This window comes from Uloborus diversus, chromosome 4, assembly GCF_026930045.1.
Source record: "Uloborus diversus isolate 005 chromosome 4, Udiv.v.3.1, whole genome shotgun sequence".
NCBI classification, from domain to species: Eukaryota; Metazoa; Arthropoda; class Arachnida; order Araneae; family Uloboridae; genus Uloborus; species Uloborus diversus.
In genome coordinates this window covers 45,489,298-45,507,206 of record NC_072734.1, presented here as the reverse complement: position 1 = coordinate 45,507,206, position 17,909 = coordinate 45,489,298, and the positions used below count along the sequence as shown (strand labels likewise).

General features: G+C 34.3%; 1 protein-coding gene across 2 annotated transcripts in view; it reads left to right on the top strand.

Annotated features, from left to right (window-relative positions):
• LOC129219942 (conserved oligomeric Golgi complex subunit 2-like) overlaps positions 1–17,909 on the top strand; it is a 75,752-nt gene that overhangs the window by 43,403 nt on the left and 14,440 nt on the right. Inside the window, exons 14-15 of one of the 2 annotated variants that reach the window (XM_054854258.1) lie at positions 13,125–13,270; positions 15,979–16,115. In XM_054854258.1, coding sequence (XP_054710233.1) covers positions 13,125–13,270; positions 15,979–16,115 — 283 coding nt within the window. The remainder of the gene's footprint in view (positions 1–13,124; positions 13,271–15,978; positions 16,116–17,909) is intronic. The other variant, XM_054854259.1, reaches the window with a different exon arrangement.

Below are 17,909 nucleotides of genomic sequence, written 5' to 3'. Positions count from 1 at the left end.
TTTCCCTAACTTTGAAATTTGAGGCAAACAAGTTTGATTGTTTACATACACATAATCACATACAGTTGAACTCTGTTAATGTGAAATGTCAAAAATCCACAAATTTGTTCGTATTAGCCATTATTCGTAACAGGGCAGAATACAGGGGGTCTTAGAGATCTCCCTCCAGAGGTTTGACATTTAAATGTTCATTATTTATATTTAAAAATTTCCAAAAAGTATTGTTCCAAAACTCAAATGTCTTTCATATGCATATTAATTGCATAAAACGCTTTCATAATAGATAGATAACCCGACGACTTGAACATTACAAATACAAATGTGACGACCAGCAACCGTCTCTGGGCCCAGCTAGGCTGGTCCTAGTCAATTAATTAGTCCCCAATGAAGATCAATGGCCCTCTTAAAGCTATCCACTCCCTTGCTCATTACCGCCTCTTCCAGTAAGCTATTCCAAGTGCCCACGACCCTGCTAACATAGGCGGATTTAGGACTGAGTTCCTGGGGGGGGGGGGGCAGGATTTTTTATATTTTTTAGCAACATTTTTATTATCCCCCCCCCCACTCCCATGTTTTTGTCTGTTTCCTGTGATACATAAGTCCATGCTTTACTTTTCTGTGTGTCGTTTTCATTAATGCGTGTTTTCATGCTGTCATTTTTGAATTGACCTTAAGAGAGGGAGTTGGTATCAAGATCAAGAGAGTGACACAGGGCTACCTTTTAAGTGGGAAAATAAAATATCTGCAATTTTAGGGGACCGGGGGTTTCTCCCCCGGATGAAATTTTGTAAAATGGATATAAAATTCTGCATTTTGAAGCCTTATAAAGGTTAATTGGATATACATAGAAATTGATAACTAGATTATACAGTTGTACAGTATTGTTCAAACTTTGTAAGAAACAGCCATTTTAAGTTTGAAAGAAAAAATAAACTATAGATTTCTCATTATAACAACCTTTTTTTAATTATAAGTAGTTTAGAAAACGAAAAGGAATAGAGATAGTGTATCATTTTTTTTCCTGGCTAAACAGATTAACAATATGCAGTAGAAGTAATTGGAGCCCACTTTGCTTAGGATTTTCAAAGACTTATCTAATTATTTTCAATTACTCTAGAATAAATAAAATTATTTAACGCACTTCATTTGTACTTTCCAGTCTCTGATATTTTAGTACTTGATTGTAAATTTTTAGAGTCCTGTTCCAACTTTGTGAGAAATAGCTATTTTAATTTTAAAAGAAAAAAGAACCATAGATTTCTCATGACAACAACTTTTCTTCAATTGCAAGTGGGGCAGAAAACGAAAAGAAATAGAAGTAGTGTGCATTTTTTTCCATGCTAAACAGATAGACTATATGCAGAAGAAGTAAGATAAAAGCAATCAATACAAAAGAATTTCCAAAATACTGCATTTGGGATTGAATAAATAGCAACATATGAAATGTGTGAGTCACAAAAATTTATTTCAAATAATATATTACTTGCGTGAGAACCGTGATTTTTACATTTTTAATACAGGATGTGGCAAGGAGCTGAATTAGACATATTTCGGCATTCCTCCCCCTCTACCATTTGTTAGAAATTTTAAAATTTAAGGTTTGTAGCCACACGTTTCCAAATATTCAAGGTTTTCAAGCACTTAAAAATGAAATTAGTTTTTTCAAGCCATTTCCATTTTTTAAGGAACGAATCATGAATTGTTTTTGGGAGTTAGGGACCCACTTCAAAACAGGGGCCCTAAGCAATAGCTTGTTTATTTTATAGGCAAATTCGACCCTGTTTGTAATTCACTCTTACCTGCAACTTTTTGCTTGATTTTTTGTAATTTTTACGAAAATTCGTCAGTTTTTACGGTTAAAGGATTTTTACGATTTTACCAATCTTTGTTAGGTTTTTATAGACTTTTATAAAATTTCAGCAAATTTTTGCAAAACTTTTGATGACTCAATTATTTAGATCTAAATAATGACAAGGACTGACTCACTTAGATTTAGATGATTATGACTTACCTTACTTTTTAAACAGTATTTATAAAGTAAGTAAAATTGTACTCTCCCTCTAAGCGAAAAGATTCATTTAATTAGAACACTCGGATAACTGAAATTTATTCAGTTTGCGGTAGTATTAATTTTCTCTCTCTCTCTCTCTTTCTTTTTAAGAGAGAGAGAAGGAAAAAAAACTATGTTTTTTAGAATTTCTCAAAACACCAATTAATCTACTAAGAACATAAATATTATACACCAATATACTTGAAATGTGGACACAAATCATAACGAGTAGATCGTTCTGTTAGCGCGAATGGGGGGGGGGAGTTTTTCCCCCTTTGCTTTAGGTTCTAATTTGTTAAAATAATCGACAACTATTATTATAAGTGTTGCACCTTAATGTATAGCTCGTTTAGCCTATATTTTCATTGATATACTTGCTCAAATGGTTTTCAGTCCAAAATAGTGAATTTAGGCACATTTTCAGCACCCAGTGACAGTTGTACTATTTGTATTTAATGTGCGTTTTTTCCCCCCTTTTCTTATCTCACACCAGAAAAGGACATTCGCTTTTCTCTTCATTTTCATTGAACTATTCAAAAAAGAAAAAGTCATGATTTTTTTGTTTTAAGATTTTGGAAGATGTGTTGTTACTATATAAAGTCCTCCCAAAACTGAGGGGCATTGGCCCCTATGCCCCCTCCCCCCTATAAATCCACCATGCCCTTCCGAACTATTCAAAAAAGAAAATAATAATAATAATATATATATTTTTTAATTTTTGGAAGATGTGTTGTAACTACATAAAGTACTCCCCAAAACTGGGGGGGCATTGCCCCCCCTCTGCCCCCCCATAAATCCGCCTATGCCTGCTAAAGTAGTAGTTTTTCCTGATTTCCAAGTTAGCCTGAGATTTAAATAGCTTAAAACAATGACCCCTTGTCCTGCTTTCCCCGCAAAAATTTAATCCATTTACATCTTTCATTTTGATAAATTTAAATAACTGAATCATGTCCCCTCTGACTCTCCTTTGCTCCAGGCTATACATGTTAAGCCTATTAAGTCTGGTATCATAATCTAAATCTGAGAGTCCCCTTACTAATTTAGTTACCCTTCTTTGAACCCTTTCCAATACAAAAATATCTTTCTTCAGATAAGGCGACCAAAACTGAACAGCATACTCCAAATGAGGTCTTACTAAACTCCTATATAAAGGCAGAAGAACTTTCTTTGATTTGTTTGAAATAGATCTATTGATAAACACAAGCATTTTGTTGGCTTTGTTACTAGCAATACTGCACTGTTGACTAAACTTGAAGTCCTGATTAATAAAGATACCCAGATCCATAACATTTTCTGCCTGATTTATGACTGAACCCTGTAAACGATATCTCATACGTTTATTTCCATGACCTAAGTGCAGCACTTGACATTTCCCTACATTAACTGCCATACCCCATTTATCTGCCCACTTAGTAATATGATCCTCTTGCAGCTGTTTTACTTGTTCTTCATTTTCGACAATCCCCATAACTTTTACATCGTCAGCAAAACAATTCATGCTTCCAGAAATATTTTCATTGATGTCATTCACTAATATAATAAACAAAAGAGGCCCTAACACTGATCCCTGAGGAACCCCGCTTAAAACATCACTCCAATTAGAATGACTTCCTCTCACAACTACTTTTTTCTTCCTACCAGTAAGCCAATTTCTAACCCAAAGTAAAGTTTTTCCTCCTATTCCTATGTCAGCTAACTTGCTGAGAAGAGCAACATGCGGTACCTTATCAAAAGCATTTTGAAAATCAATATAAACAACATCCACACATTTTTTGTTATCTAAAGCTGAGGTAACCTTGTCGTAGAAATGCAATAAATTAGTAGTACAGGATTTACCTTTCCTGAAACCATACTGCAAACTAGTCAACAGACTATTAGTCTCTAAGAACTTCATGATCTTAATTTTGGTCAAAGTTTCGAAAATCTTACAAATCACCGAAGTCAAACTTACAGGTCTATAATTCCCAGCAATACCTTTAGACCCCTTCTTGAAGAGTGGCATTATGTTAGCCAGCTTCCAGTCCTCTGGCACCGTCCCCGAGTTATAAGAAGCATTGAAAATATTCAAAATAAGATCCACTAATTCCTCTGCACATTCAACTAAAATTTTTGGATAAATATTATCTGGTCCCGGAGCTTTAGTTGCTTTAATCTTTTTCAAATTAAATAAAACCTCCTCCCTGGAAAATACAAATTCTTCAAGCTGTATAATAGCTTGTGTCTTGTTAGTGTCAACTGTTGAGATACAGTTATCGTTAAACACACTGGAAAAAAAGTTATTTAGAACATTTACAATATCCCTATCGTTTTGGATTAAATTTCCATACTCATCAACCAAAGGCCCAATTAGACTGTTTCGAGCTTTCCCAGAATTAGCGTAAGCAAAAAACCTCTTAGGGTTCCCATCAATGTCATCTGCCAGCCTTAGCTCCAATTCCCTTTTCTGAATCCGTACCAAATACTTAAAATTTTGCCTTGCCTTACCATACTGGAGTCTCTCCACACTCTGACCAGTTTCTTTAAACTGACGAAAAGTGGCTTGCTTATAATTAAGAGCTTCTTTAGTCTCCCTGGAGAACCACATGGGCCAAGTTTTGGTACTAACACCTTTTCTCCTAAATGGAACATAGTCCTCGACCGTTTTAGCAAGTTTATCCTTAAATTCTGTCCACTTCTGATCTACGTCGCTATTTTTCAATCCTGACGAAAAAACCTCTTTCAAGCTCTGCCTAAGTGCAACAAAATCAGTGTTTCTGAAATTGGGCACCAACCTAAAATTATCATCTTTACACACTTCAAATTTAACCCGGAACCTAATGCTGTTATGATCACTATCTCCATATGCTCCCCTACACACAACCCTTGAACAAAACTACCTATGTCACAAAAAACTAGATCCAAAATCGCCTCCTCTCGAGTTCCCTGAGTTACAACTTGATCTAAGAAACAGTCACCAATTACTTTTAAAAATTCCTCTTCTTTGCCATTACCCGGATAAAAATTATTCCAATCAATACCCGGAAAATTGAAATCCCCCATTATGATAACGGATCCCTTACTGGACATGTCACTAATAATACGGTACATCTGTTCATCTTGTCCCTGGTTTGAATTAGGTGGCCTATAAATGTTTCCAAAGCGTAGCTTTTTGCCCTTACTGCTCATCAACTCCAGCCAAACCATATCAATATCAGTAGCCTTATCATTTATGACCAATTCATTGCAAATAAAATTGTCTCTAACATAAAATAAAACCCCACCACCTCTTTTACCTACTTTATCCTGTCTGAACAAATTATACCCAGCAATATGTAATAACTCTGCATCAGATTCGGTAGCCCATGTCTCTGTAATTCCAATAACATCCAACTTCTCATCCATAACTATGCTTTTCAATTCATCCATCTTGTTCCTAATACTACGAGCATTGGTATAGAAAACTTTAAGCATGCCTAAGTTGCTTTTATTTAACACCCTGAAATTTCCTAAATTACAATTGTTAACATTACTACTCTTGTTCGTCACTTTATTTCCATTTCTAGCAATACCCAAAAAAATTTCATTCTCTCGATACCTGATGCTTGAATCATGCCCCCCATTCCAACTTAGTTTTTTGACTCCGAAGCCCCTAAAATTAATCCACTAACCATTTTGACCCCTGTAGAGCTCAGATGCAGGCCATCCCTAGCAATCCAATCTCGTTTACAATGACTCCATACATCAATGAACCTGATACTGCGCTTTTCGCAAATTGACTTCAGTAGCAAGTTCATACACCTCGCACGTTGATTTAGCCAGCTCCTATGCACTCCATACCTGGGAAGCAAACCAACCACTTGGACATTCGTCGAAAAGCTGGTTGCTTTATCCAACAGGGATTCCCATTCCCTAGAAAACTCCTCAGTTTTACTGTGGCCTACATCATTTGTTCCCACCCACAAAGTAACCGTGTCCTCCTTATTCAAAACTCCCTTCTTTTCAGCAACCATATTAACCTCTTTTACCCGAGCCCCTGGTAAACAACACCTAGCCACCTTACGCTTTACTCTCCCAACTGTGTTACCCACCTCCCTTACCATAGAGTCCCCCAAAATTACACCTTTAGTTTCTCAATCTAACTCCTCATTAGAAACTTCCCCCTGAATCTCTGGAACATTTGTACCCTCTACAACTGGCCTACACCCTAATGCTAACTGGGCTTCCAAAACTAGCATCTTAAGTCTTAAGTCTGAGAGTTCAGCACATTTAGTGCAAATATAATCCTCCTCAAAAACAGACACATTTTCACCCTTATACAGACAGAACATATGACATAAATCACAAGAGATCCACCTGTCCCCCTTCCCACTCTTTACCTCTTTCATAATGCATATAACACCCATTTCTACTCAGTGAATATGTTCCAAAAGGCAAAACAGAAAGATAAAAATGCAAAAAAAAAAAAAAAAAAAACAGAATAAATACTAAAAACAGCAGTAAATAAACAGAGTTGTTACACCCAATAAAGCACACAAGATCAAAAACCAGGAGATCACCACATGTTAGGCTTAGCTCCAAAAATTGCAAAAACACTTCAAGAATACAATAACAGCAAAAATGAACCCCCAAAACATAATAAAACTAAATTACATGATAAACTGAAGTAAAAAAACTTAAAACTAGACAGTAATAATGAAAAATTATAGTAAGAAACTACTTATCAAATTAGCAGCAATAACACTCCCTGCATCACAGGCGCCCTCTAGTGGCCAAAAAAAGTTAGCACAAATAGCGCAAAGCTCTGCATGAAACTTTTGAAACTCTCCCCAAAATTATTTTCTGGTTACAGCACTGATTCATAACAACCGTGAATATGTAAAATGAATAAGAAAAAATGCATATGTATAATTTACTATGTAAGTATTGTTGCATAACATAATGCATTGCCAGTCATTTATATGTCTAACGTTTCACAAGCTGATAGTGCTTTTCTTTTTATACCACCCACTAGTGGTTTGAAAAGTGTTACCAGAAAAAGCAGCACTTAATTTGTAAGAAACTGTTTGTAAGACTGTCAGGATAAATACTTGGGATTTTTTTCTTTCAAGAACCAGAAAAGATAAGCTAAGTTGCAACATGAAATAACCTGCTTTATTGATCTAGACGAGAATAAAATATATAAATATATGGAACAGACATTTTTGTTGTGTTAAATTGTATTAGCAATAACTGAAGAACCTATTCGAAGAAAGGTGATAATGGGTCGGGAAAAGATGGTGGCAGTAGCCAGAGGAAAAGATAGACTGTTTTATAATTAAGTAAAGGTAAACAGCAACAGTATGAATTTCCCTGATGAGTTTCAACCCTTTCATTCTCAGAATAGCAATAGTGGGAGAAATGGCTTGCATTGACCGTAGTATGTAGGAGGGCTACATTGACTGCAGTCATTGTCAGTTAAAATTTTCAGTGCCATATGGTAGAAAAGGTGGAATAACTGTCACCACTTGATAACTAAAAAAGGGTAGGACGATACTCAAAGGATTAAAATTATGGTAAGCTTTCTGCAATGACACAGAGTATCAGAAGAAAAAATAAAAGTATTCAATCCAAAAAATTTTTCCATGGAGAGGTCAGAAGGTTTTGTTGACCAAAACTTTCTTTTTGCTCTACGTAATATCCATGAAATTTTTAACGTAGTTCAATAGTAAACTAAACTTAATTGACAAAATGTTCGTTGTTGTCTTGATTTCGTATTAACCGTGGTCATATTCACGGAGTTCGATTGTATATACATTCAAGCTTTCTATTACCATGTTTTTAAACAATTTTTTTTCTTTTTTGAGTAGACAAATGCTCAAAATTTGATTTAACTTTTAGAGATGCTTTAAAAGGGGAATAAAAGTGTGGGGGAAGGGATTAAAAATAGAACAGACTTCAAAATTGCTGTAAGGAAAAGAGTCAAGCTAATATTAATTTAATTGAAATTGCTCTAAAAAGTAATAATTAATTTCATTCTTTAACCACCATCAATACTTCTTTTAAGTGTAATTTTTGAAGGTAGCACAAAGGGATCGTTAAAATGAAGCATAGCCATATTTTATTCATTTTGCAAAAATCGCTCAAAAATTAGCATAAAAATATTGGTACTGTTACAGAAATAGGGTTTGAATGCCCAAGGTCCATTCCAAATTCATATTTTAAATTAATTTTGTTAATGTATAGTTTAAAATATTCTTTTTGTGCTGACTTCAAAATTATGCTTAAAAGTAGTATTCATGATATTTCATAAATGAATGATAGTTTGGTTTTTTTCTTAAATGCAGTTTTAAAGTAGTCTTTTATTTCAATCTTAGTGTAAATATATTTTAGAAGTAGTTATGAGATATTACCATCACAAAACTTTACCTTAATTTTTCTTATAAATTTATTCATTATTTTCATCAATATAATTCATTACTTGTTGAGTAATATGTAAACTCTTAAAGTTTTGCTCTGAGTTTTAAATTCTCTATACTGTAACAGTATACTTATCATAAACACATTTTAATAAATACTTTACGCAGTACAGTAAAATCATGATGATTCTTTTTTGGCCACTAGAGGGCGCCTGTGATGCAGGGAGTGTTATTGCTGCTAATTTGATAAGTGTTTTCTTACTATAATTTTTCATTATTACTGTCTAGTTTTAGGTTTTTTTACTTCACTTTATCATGTAATTTAGTTTTATTGTGTTTTGGGGGCTTATTTTTGCTGTTATTGTATTCTTGAAGTGTTTTTGCATTTTTTGGAGCTAAGCCTAACATGTGGTGATCTCCTGGTTTTTGATCTTGTGTGCTTTATTGGGTGTAGCAACTCTGTTTATTTACTGCTGTTTTTACAATTTATTCTGTGTTTTTTTGCATTTTTATCTTTCTGTTTTGCCTTTTGGAACATATTCACTGAGTAGAAATGGGTGTTATATGCATTATGAAAGAAGTAAAGAGTGGGAAGGGGGACAGGTGGATCTCTTGTGATTTATGTCATATGTTCTGCTTGTATAAGGGGGAAAATGAGTCTGTTTTTGAGGAGGATTATATTTGCACTAAATGTGCTGAACTCTCAGACTTAAGACTTAAGATGCTAGTTTTGGAAGCCCAGTTAGCATTAGGGTGTAGGCCAGTTGCAGAGGGTATAAATGTTCCAGAGATTCAGGGGGAAGTTTCAAATGAGGAGTTAGATTGGGAAACTAAGGGTGTAATTTTGGGGGACTCTATGGTAAGGGAGGTGGGTAACACAGTTGGGAGAGTAAAGCGTAAGGTGGCTAGGTGTTGTTTACCAGGGGCTCGGGTAAAAGACGTTAATATGGTTGCTGAAAAGAAGGGAGTATTGCATAAGGAGGACATGGTTACTTTGTGGGTGGGAACAAATGATGTAGGTCACAGTAAAAATGAGGAGTTTTCTAGGGAATGGGAATCCCTGTTGGATAAAGCAACCAGCTTTTCGACGAATGTCCAAGTGGTTGGTTTGCTTCCCAGGTATGGAGTGCATAGGAGCTGGCTAAATCAACGTGCAAGGTGTATGAACTTTCTACTGAAGTCAATTTGCGAAAAGCGCAGTATCAGGTTCATTGATGTATGGAGTCATTGTAAACGGGATTGGATTGCTAGGGATGGCCTGCATCTGAGCTCTACAGGGGTCAAAATGGTTAGTGGATTAATTTTAAGGGCTTCGGAGTCAAAAAACTAAGTTGGAATGGGGGGCATGGTTCAAGCATCAGGTATCGAGAGAATGAAATTTTTTTGGGTATTGCTAGAAATGGAAATAAAGTGACGAACAAGAGTAGTAATGTTAACAATTGTAATTTAGGAAATTTCAGGGTGTTAAATAAAAGCAACTTAGGCATGCTTAAAGTTTTCTATACCAATGCTCGCAGTATTAGGAACAAGATGGATGAATTGAAAAGCATAGTTATGGATGAGAAGTTGGATGTTATTGGAATAACAGAGACATGGGCTACCGAATCTGATGCAGAGTTATTACATATTGCTGGGTATAATTTGTTCAGACAGGATAGAGTAATTAAAAGAGGTGGTGGGGTTTTATTTTATGTTAGAGACAATTTTATTTGCAATGAATTGATCATAAATGATAAGCCTACTGATATTAATATGGTTTGGCTGGAGTTGATGAGTAGTAAGGGCAAAAAGCTACGCTTTGGAAACATTTATAGGCCACCTAATTCAAACCAGGGACAAGATGAACAGATGTACCGTATTATTAGTGACCTGTCCAGTAAGGGATCCGTTATCATAATGGGGGATTTCAATTTTCCGGGTATTGATTGGAATAATTTTTACCCTGGTAATGGCAAAGAAGAGGAATTTTTAAAAGTAATTGGTGACTGTTTCTTAGATCAAGTTGTAACTCAGGGAACTCGAGAGGAGGCGATTTTGGATCTAGTTTTTTGTGACATAGGTAGTTTTGTTCAGGGGTTGAGTGTAGGGGAGCATATTGGAGATAGTGATCATAACAGCATTAGGTTCCGGGTTAAATTTGAAGTGTGCAAAGATGATAATTTTAGGTTTGTGCCCAATTTCAGAAACACTGATTTTGTTGCACTTAGGCAGAGCTTGAAAGAGGTTTTTTCGTCAGGGTTGGAAAATAGCGACGTAGATGAGCAGTGGACGGAATTTAAGGATAAACTTGCTAAAACCGTTGGGGACTATGTTCCATTTAGGAGAAAAGGTGTTAGTACCAAAATTTGGCCCATGTGGTTCTCCAGGGAGACTAAAGAAGCTCTTAATTATAAGCAAGCCACTTTTCGTAAGTTTAAAGAAACTGGTCAGAGTGCGGAGAGGCTCCAGTATGGTAAGGCAAGGCGAAATTTTAAGTATTTGGTACGGATTCAGAAAAGGGAATTGGAGTAAAGGCTGGCAGATGACATTGATGGGAACCCTAAGAGGTTTTTTGCTTACGCTAATTCTGGGAAAGCTCGAAACAGTCAAATTGGGCCTTTGGTTGATGAGTATAGAAATTTAATCCAAAACGATAGGGATATTGCAAATGTTCTAAATAACTTTTTTTCCAGTGTGTTTAACGATAACTGTATCTCAACAGTTGACACTAACAAGACACAAACTATTATACAGCTTGAGGATTTGGTATTTTCCAGGGAGGAGGTTTTATTTCATTTGAAAAAGATTAAAGCAACTAAAGCTCCGGGACCAGATAATATTTATCCAAAAATTTTAGTTGAATGTGCAGAGGAATTAGTGGATGTTATTTTGAATATTTTCAATGCTTCTTATAACTCGGGGATGGTGCCAGAGGACTGGAAGCTGGCTAACATAACGCCACTCTTCAAGAAGGGGTCTAAAGGTATTGCTGGGAATTATAGACCTGTAAGTTTGACTTCGGTGATTTGTAAGATTTTCGAAACTTTGATCAAAATTAAGATCATGAAGTTCTTAGAGACTAATAGTCTGTTGACTAGTTTGCAGTATAGTTTCAGGAAAGGTAAATCCTGCACTGCTAATTTATTGCATTTCTACGACAAGGTTACCTCAGCTTTAGATAACAAAAAATGTGTGGATGTTGTTTATATTGATTTTCAAAAAGCTTTTGACAAGGTACCGCATGTTGCTCTTCTCAGCAAGTTAGCTGACATTGGAATAGGAGGAAAAACTTTACTTTGGGTTAGAAATTGGCTTACTGGTAGGAAGCAAAGAGTAGTTGTGAGAGGAAATCATTCTAATTGGAGTGATGTTTTAAGTGGGGTTCCTCAGGGATCAGTTTTAGGGCCTCTTTTGTTTATTATATTTATGAATGACATCAATGAAAATATTTCTGGAAGCATGAATTGTTTTGCTGACGATGTAAAAGTTATGGGGATTGTCGAAAATGAAGAACAAGTAAAACAGCTGCAAGAGGATTTAGATCATATTACTAAGGGGGCAGATAAATGGGGTATGGCAGTTAATGTAGGGAAATGTCAAGTGCTACACTTAGGTCATGGAAATAAGCGTATGAGATATCGTTTACAGGGTTCAGTCATAAATCAGGCAGAAAATGTTATGGATCTGGGTGTCTTTATAAATCAGGACTTCAAGTTTAGTCAACAGTGCAGTATTACTAGTAACAAAGCCAACAAAATGCTTGGGTTCATCAATAGATCTATTTCAAACAAATCTAAGAAAGTTCTTCTGCCTTTATATAGGAGTTTAGTAAGACCTCATTTGGAGTATGCTGTTCAGTTTTGGTCGCCTTATCTGAAGAAAGATATTTTTGTATTGGAAAGGGTTCAAAGAAGGGTAACTAAATTAGTAAGGGGACTCTCAGATTTAGATTATGATACCAGACTTAATAGGCTTAACATGTACAGCCTGGAGCAAAGGAGAGTCAGAGGGGACATGATTCAGTTATTTAAATTTATCAAAATGAAAGATGTTAATGGATTAAATTTTTGCGGGAAAAGCAGAACAAGGGGTCATTGTTTTAAGCTATTTAAATCTCAGGCTAACTTGGAAATCAGGAAAAACTACTACTTTAGCAGGGTTGTGGGCACTTGGAATAGCTTACCGGAAGAGGCGGTAATGAGCAAGGGAGTGGATAGCTTTAAGAGGGCCATTTATCTTCATTGGGGACTAATTAAATGACTAGGATCAGCCTAGCTGGGCCCAGAGCCTGTTGCTGGTCGTCACATTTGTATTTGTATTTGTATAAATCTTCGCAGAAATACTTTGTTTAGTTATGAAGTTTATTTGCTCAAACTCAATTAAAATTCTGCATCTCTGTATTTGCATCTAATTTTTCAAACCAGGGTTTTTGTAATACAGTTTTAATGTATATTTTGTTAATATCAACAACTATAGTTTCTAACTTTGGAAATTTTGAGGGAAAGGTTGTTGCTGGCTTGCTTATTCTGTGTATTACACTTTTGTAAACAAGTCAGAAAATAAATGAAGCTTCAAAAGTATTTTTTCTGCTATATATTAACATCAGAACTGTTTCTGCAGAAATATAATGAACCACTAGAATTATTTCCTTCAATTTGCTGTTGAGCTTGACATTTATTTTCCTTCATTGATTTTCCTTTGTATTTTATTTCTTGTTTTAGTGGCATTTCGTGACGCAGTGCATTTATTACAAGAAATTCCTCCTTTATCTGGTGCTAACATTGTATCCTCACTAATCAAGCAGTGTTCAACACACTTAAAGTTAATAACAGATATTCCTAGGTTGTACAGGAAAACAAATCGCCAAGTAAGTTTCTCTAAAAGAATTTTCTCACTTAAAAGCAAGCTCACTTGTGTTGAAAATGTACAGTTTACAGTTATTTACTTTTTTAGTTTGATAACTGATGATAAAATTTGGAAAGTATAATCAAACCAAGTAATATCTCTGCTCCAAACAGTAGCTGTATAAGGAGACTGTTATAATATCATGAGAGACATAATTATTAAAAAAAATCTTGCCCCCCCCCCCAACTGTTTCTAACAATATATATTAGTATACAGATATAGAGAGATTAGGGAGCATAGTTCAAGGCCAGGGTAGGAAGATCAAGTCTCCCCCCCTCCCCCCATGTAGTAGTGTGCTTGACCGTTTAGGGCGGTGTTTTCAGAGATCTTATTGTTTATTTATTTTTACAAGGCTCTCACTCTCATAAGGTGCTTTGATAGTAATTGAAAGGGTTATTCCATCACTTGTGTAAGGAGGGGCACCCCTGCTTTACACCATCAACACCACCATTTACACCGTCAGTTACCAAAGCGGTCGGTAATTACGTTTGGACATTTAGCCACCTTTTTCTTTTGGTCCTGATTTTGCATGTTTTTTCTTTTTACCTGAACACTGGTTATATATTCAGGAATGAAAATCTTCTGCGGATCCGGGATTTTCTGCTTTTTGTGTTTTTTTATTACCCGGCCGCCGACGCCGAGCATTTTCAAGCATTGATCGCGATCATCCCCCCCTCCCCTGTCAGGAATTTTGCTGACTCACATGTTCTTTCTAAGGTAGAAAGAAGAAAGGAACTTCGTTTCGTGGGTGGGGAAGAAAAAAGGCTCGAATGATGAAGAAAGCGTCTGTGTTTATGCATTTCGAAATACGATTGCATCCGCTTCCATAACACTCGCTCATTTTTGTCTATTATGCCATCTTATTACTTAAACCTTTACAACTTTTTGTAGACTATTATTTTCAATTCTTGTATGTATTTTATTTTTTGTTGAAGACTTGTACGCTCATTGTTTTTCCACGTCGATTTCACAGCCACTTTCTAGCGATCACCCAAATACCCCCTCTTACCTCCCTTCTGCCCCAACCTTCCCATCAGGATTCTTGCTGAGGCACACATTCTGTCTTGAGTAGAAAGAAGTAAGGAACTTTTTGTTGTTGGTGAAGAGGGTGAAATAGGAGTGAAGGGGGAAATGCTGGAGATGAGGGTGGGGGTGAGTGCAATCGTTAGATGTAGCTTTTGAAATCAGATTGCATCCGCTTCTGTAACAATCTCTCATTTTTATCTGCTACCCCTCTCTACTGCTTAGACATTAATACCTTTTTGTAGACTAATATTTTCAACCCTTCTTGTCTTTATTTATTTATTTAGTTATTTTTTTTTTATGAAGACTGCCACGCCCATTCAAAAATGTTTATCCTATTCCATCTGAGTTAATTTAAGCCAACATCATTCTTCAAATCTAGTTTTAATGCTTATAAGGCTTACCAAAAACATAGCTCTTGAAGATCTTAATAAATTCAAATTTATTTTTGAATTATACTGTGCTATTTTATTATGACAGACATGTAAATATAAGAAATTAAAGATGCTTATATTCTCAAATCATGTAGTGTTTAAAACTTTTTTATCAATTTAAAAATAATCATTTTTATGCTAGTGCTTAAAATGACTATCAAAGCTCAAAAAGTTTTTGATTGGGTTTAGTTTTTTAATGATTTTTATAAAATATACCCAACTGCTCCACAAAATTTCAAAATGCTCCTCAAATTGTTTCTCCAAGGTTAGTGACACCGATAATGTCATTTTGTAATTATGGTGTCCAATGATTCAGCTTGTATTAAGTGTTTAATTATATGAAAGTTTTATAGTCACATTATAAAGTTTTAATTTCACCTGATTTGTGCGCTATGGGAAATTGAAAGTGGTAAATGAAATTGATATATCTGTTAAAATCTTAAATAAATGCAAGCTTATTTTATTTATTCATTTGTTAGCATTGCTACTAGTAAAAAAAACTATTAATATTTAAAAGACAGTATAGTATCAATATAATTTTGAGTAATATATATATATATATATATATTCAAATTTTTTTAAGTCTCGAAATTTTTCCTCTTTTTTGACTTCAGGCTGTTTTTATCCCTGCATATTGTTGCATCCTACTGTTGTTCTGAGGGGACAATATTCAAAATATGTCAAGAAGTTAATATCTCCCATTTTTCTGATACAAAAAAAAAGTCATTTGAATATGAACACTTTTTAGAAGTTTTTAAGCAAAATCATGGTTACTTCATTGAATCTTTTTTTTCTTTTAAATCTAACTATGTTTTTTTTGTAGATGTTGCAGTTATTAGAGGAATAGATCTTCACATAAAACATTTTCTTTTTGGTTTGTATGTTGTGTTTGTGTTTCTTTTTTTTCTCTCAGTGTAACAAAATTTAAAAAACATGACTACCATAAAATTATATAAATAAAAATCTTACAATTAATAAAATCTTAAAAGTCATCCTTTTAGTAGTGTTTGTCTAAGTGACTGCTATAAAAGAACTTGTCTCTTTCATCTCCAATTTAGATTATTGGAAATATTGTGTATCTTCTTCTGTATATCATTGTTTTTATTTTTGCTTCAAAATCAGATTCAGAAATCATGTTTACTGAAATTTATAATTAAAAGTAGATGAATGTTTTACCTGAAGTTTCTTCTTTCTTTTTCTTTTTACTTAATAGATGCCAACAAAGCCATCTGGATATATCTCTCAAATAAAAAACTGTTTGACAACATTTCAAGTGCAAACAAGATCTATATTACCTTTAAAATGGAAAAATTATTGCTTGGAAAATGTTGTAGAAGGCATTGTAAATCAGTAAGTTAAAAATATTTGACGTTGCATTAAAAATAAAGTAATTCATGTTGCTGAAGAAATAGAACTAAGAAATTATACAATGATCTTATAATATTAATTATTGAAGTCGTCACAGAACTTAGCCTCAGAAAATTCAACCATCCCTCCTTTGTAGTAACAGTTTAATGGGAGTTTCATTATCGCTTTCTGCATCAAATTCAGTATTCTTTGGTTGCCCCCTCGCCCGTCAAAAATTGCTGATTCCAAGAAAAGCTTTTTCTATTCTGGACAATATGGATAGAATATTTGGAGAACAATACAATATTTCCTGACTCAAATTAACAAAAATAATTTATTTTTTTTCGATTGTTAAAATGGTTCATTAATTTGGGATTTATTATTGGGTAAATAGGGGTTTTTGCCTTCCCTAGTAGCACAAAAAACCGAACGACGTAGAAAAACTTTCAAAAACAATATAGAACTATATTTTCCCCGACGTCGAACTACTTAAAAACTTGCCACTTCCGTTACGTTCACGAATATCGGCCATGAACATTCAGGAATAACGGTCCTGAATATTCAGAAATAACGGTTCTAAAACCGATCGACGTAGAAAAATTTTCAAAAACTACATAGAACTATATTTTAACCGACGTCGAACTACGTAAAAACTTGCCACTTCCGTTACGTTCACGAATATCGGCCCTGAACATACAGGAATAACGGTCCTGAATATTCAGAAATAACAGTTCTAAAAACCGATCGACGTAGAAAAAGTTTCAAAAACTACATAGAACTATATTTTCACCGACGTCGAACTACGTAAAAACTTGCCACTTCCGTTACGTTCACGAATATCGGCCCTGAACATTCAGTAGTAACGGTTCTATATCGTCGCCCTAATTGATGACGATATGAGGATTGCTATGAGGCGACAATATGTCATTTTTTTTTTAGATACAATTATTTATAAATAAAGAGTTTTTACACTTCTTTCAAAACATATTCATCATAATTGCGGTTGATGTTATTAAGTAAGAAGGTTTTGTACTATTGCTCGGCACAAGCATGCAATTTCATACATCAGATGCATTTGTGTTCAAGATACATGAAGCTCAAGCATTTTCCCGATTTCATTCATGTGAAACAGTGCTTTCTATTTACGTACTTAAAGTACAATGAAATATTAAGAAAAAGCCCTTTAAAAAAGGAGAAAATAAACTTTTTAACCCAATATTGAAAGAAAATTGGCCTTTTTCTAAAATTCTTAAATGAAAAAAAAATTAAGTAAATAATTAAAATTTAATAAATAATAATAAATAAAATATGATTAAATAAGACGGTTAAAATCTTTCACGTTTTGTAAATATGATGGCTTTTTGCAGCACAAATTTCAGAAATAATTTCTGCCCAACATATTTTTTTGTCAGAAAATAAAAAAATAGTAAAAATAAAGCTTTCTTATTGTAAAAAAAGTCAACCTCAAATTCCAATAAATACAAAATAATCATTAAATATATTTTACTAATTATACATAAATCACCATAATATACCTATAAATGACATCTTCAATAAAACAATAACCACATCAGTAAAAACAGTAGAAATAACAGAAAAATAAGAGTATACTTAAGTTTTTCTAAGCATGAGCCTACAACCTTAAAACTGAAATTGTACTTTTTCAGCAATGCCTTTTAGTAGCAATTTTTAAAAGCATTAACAAAGGAATGCAGGTTAAGGCTCTTAGATTTGCTTTCATGCAAGGCATGAAATTACTTAGTAGTTTCTCAGCTTTTGGGGATCAAGTTGTTATTC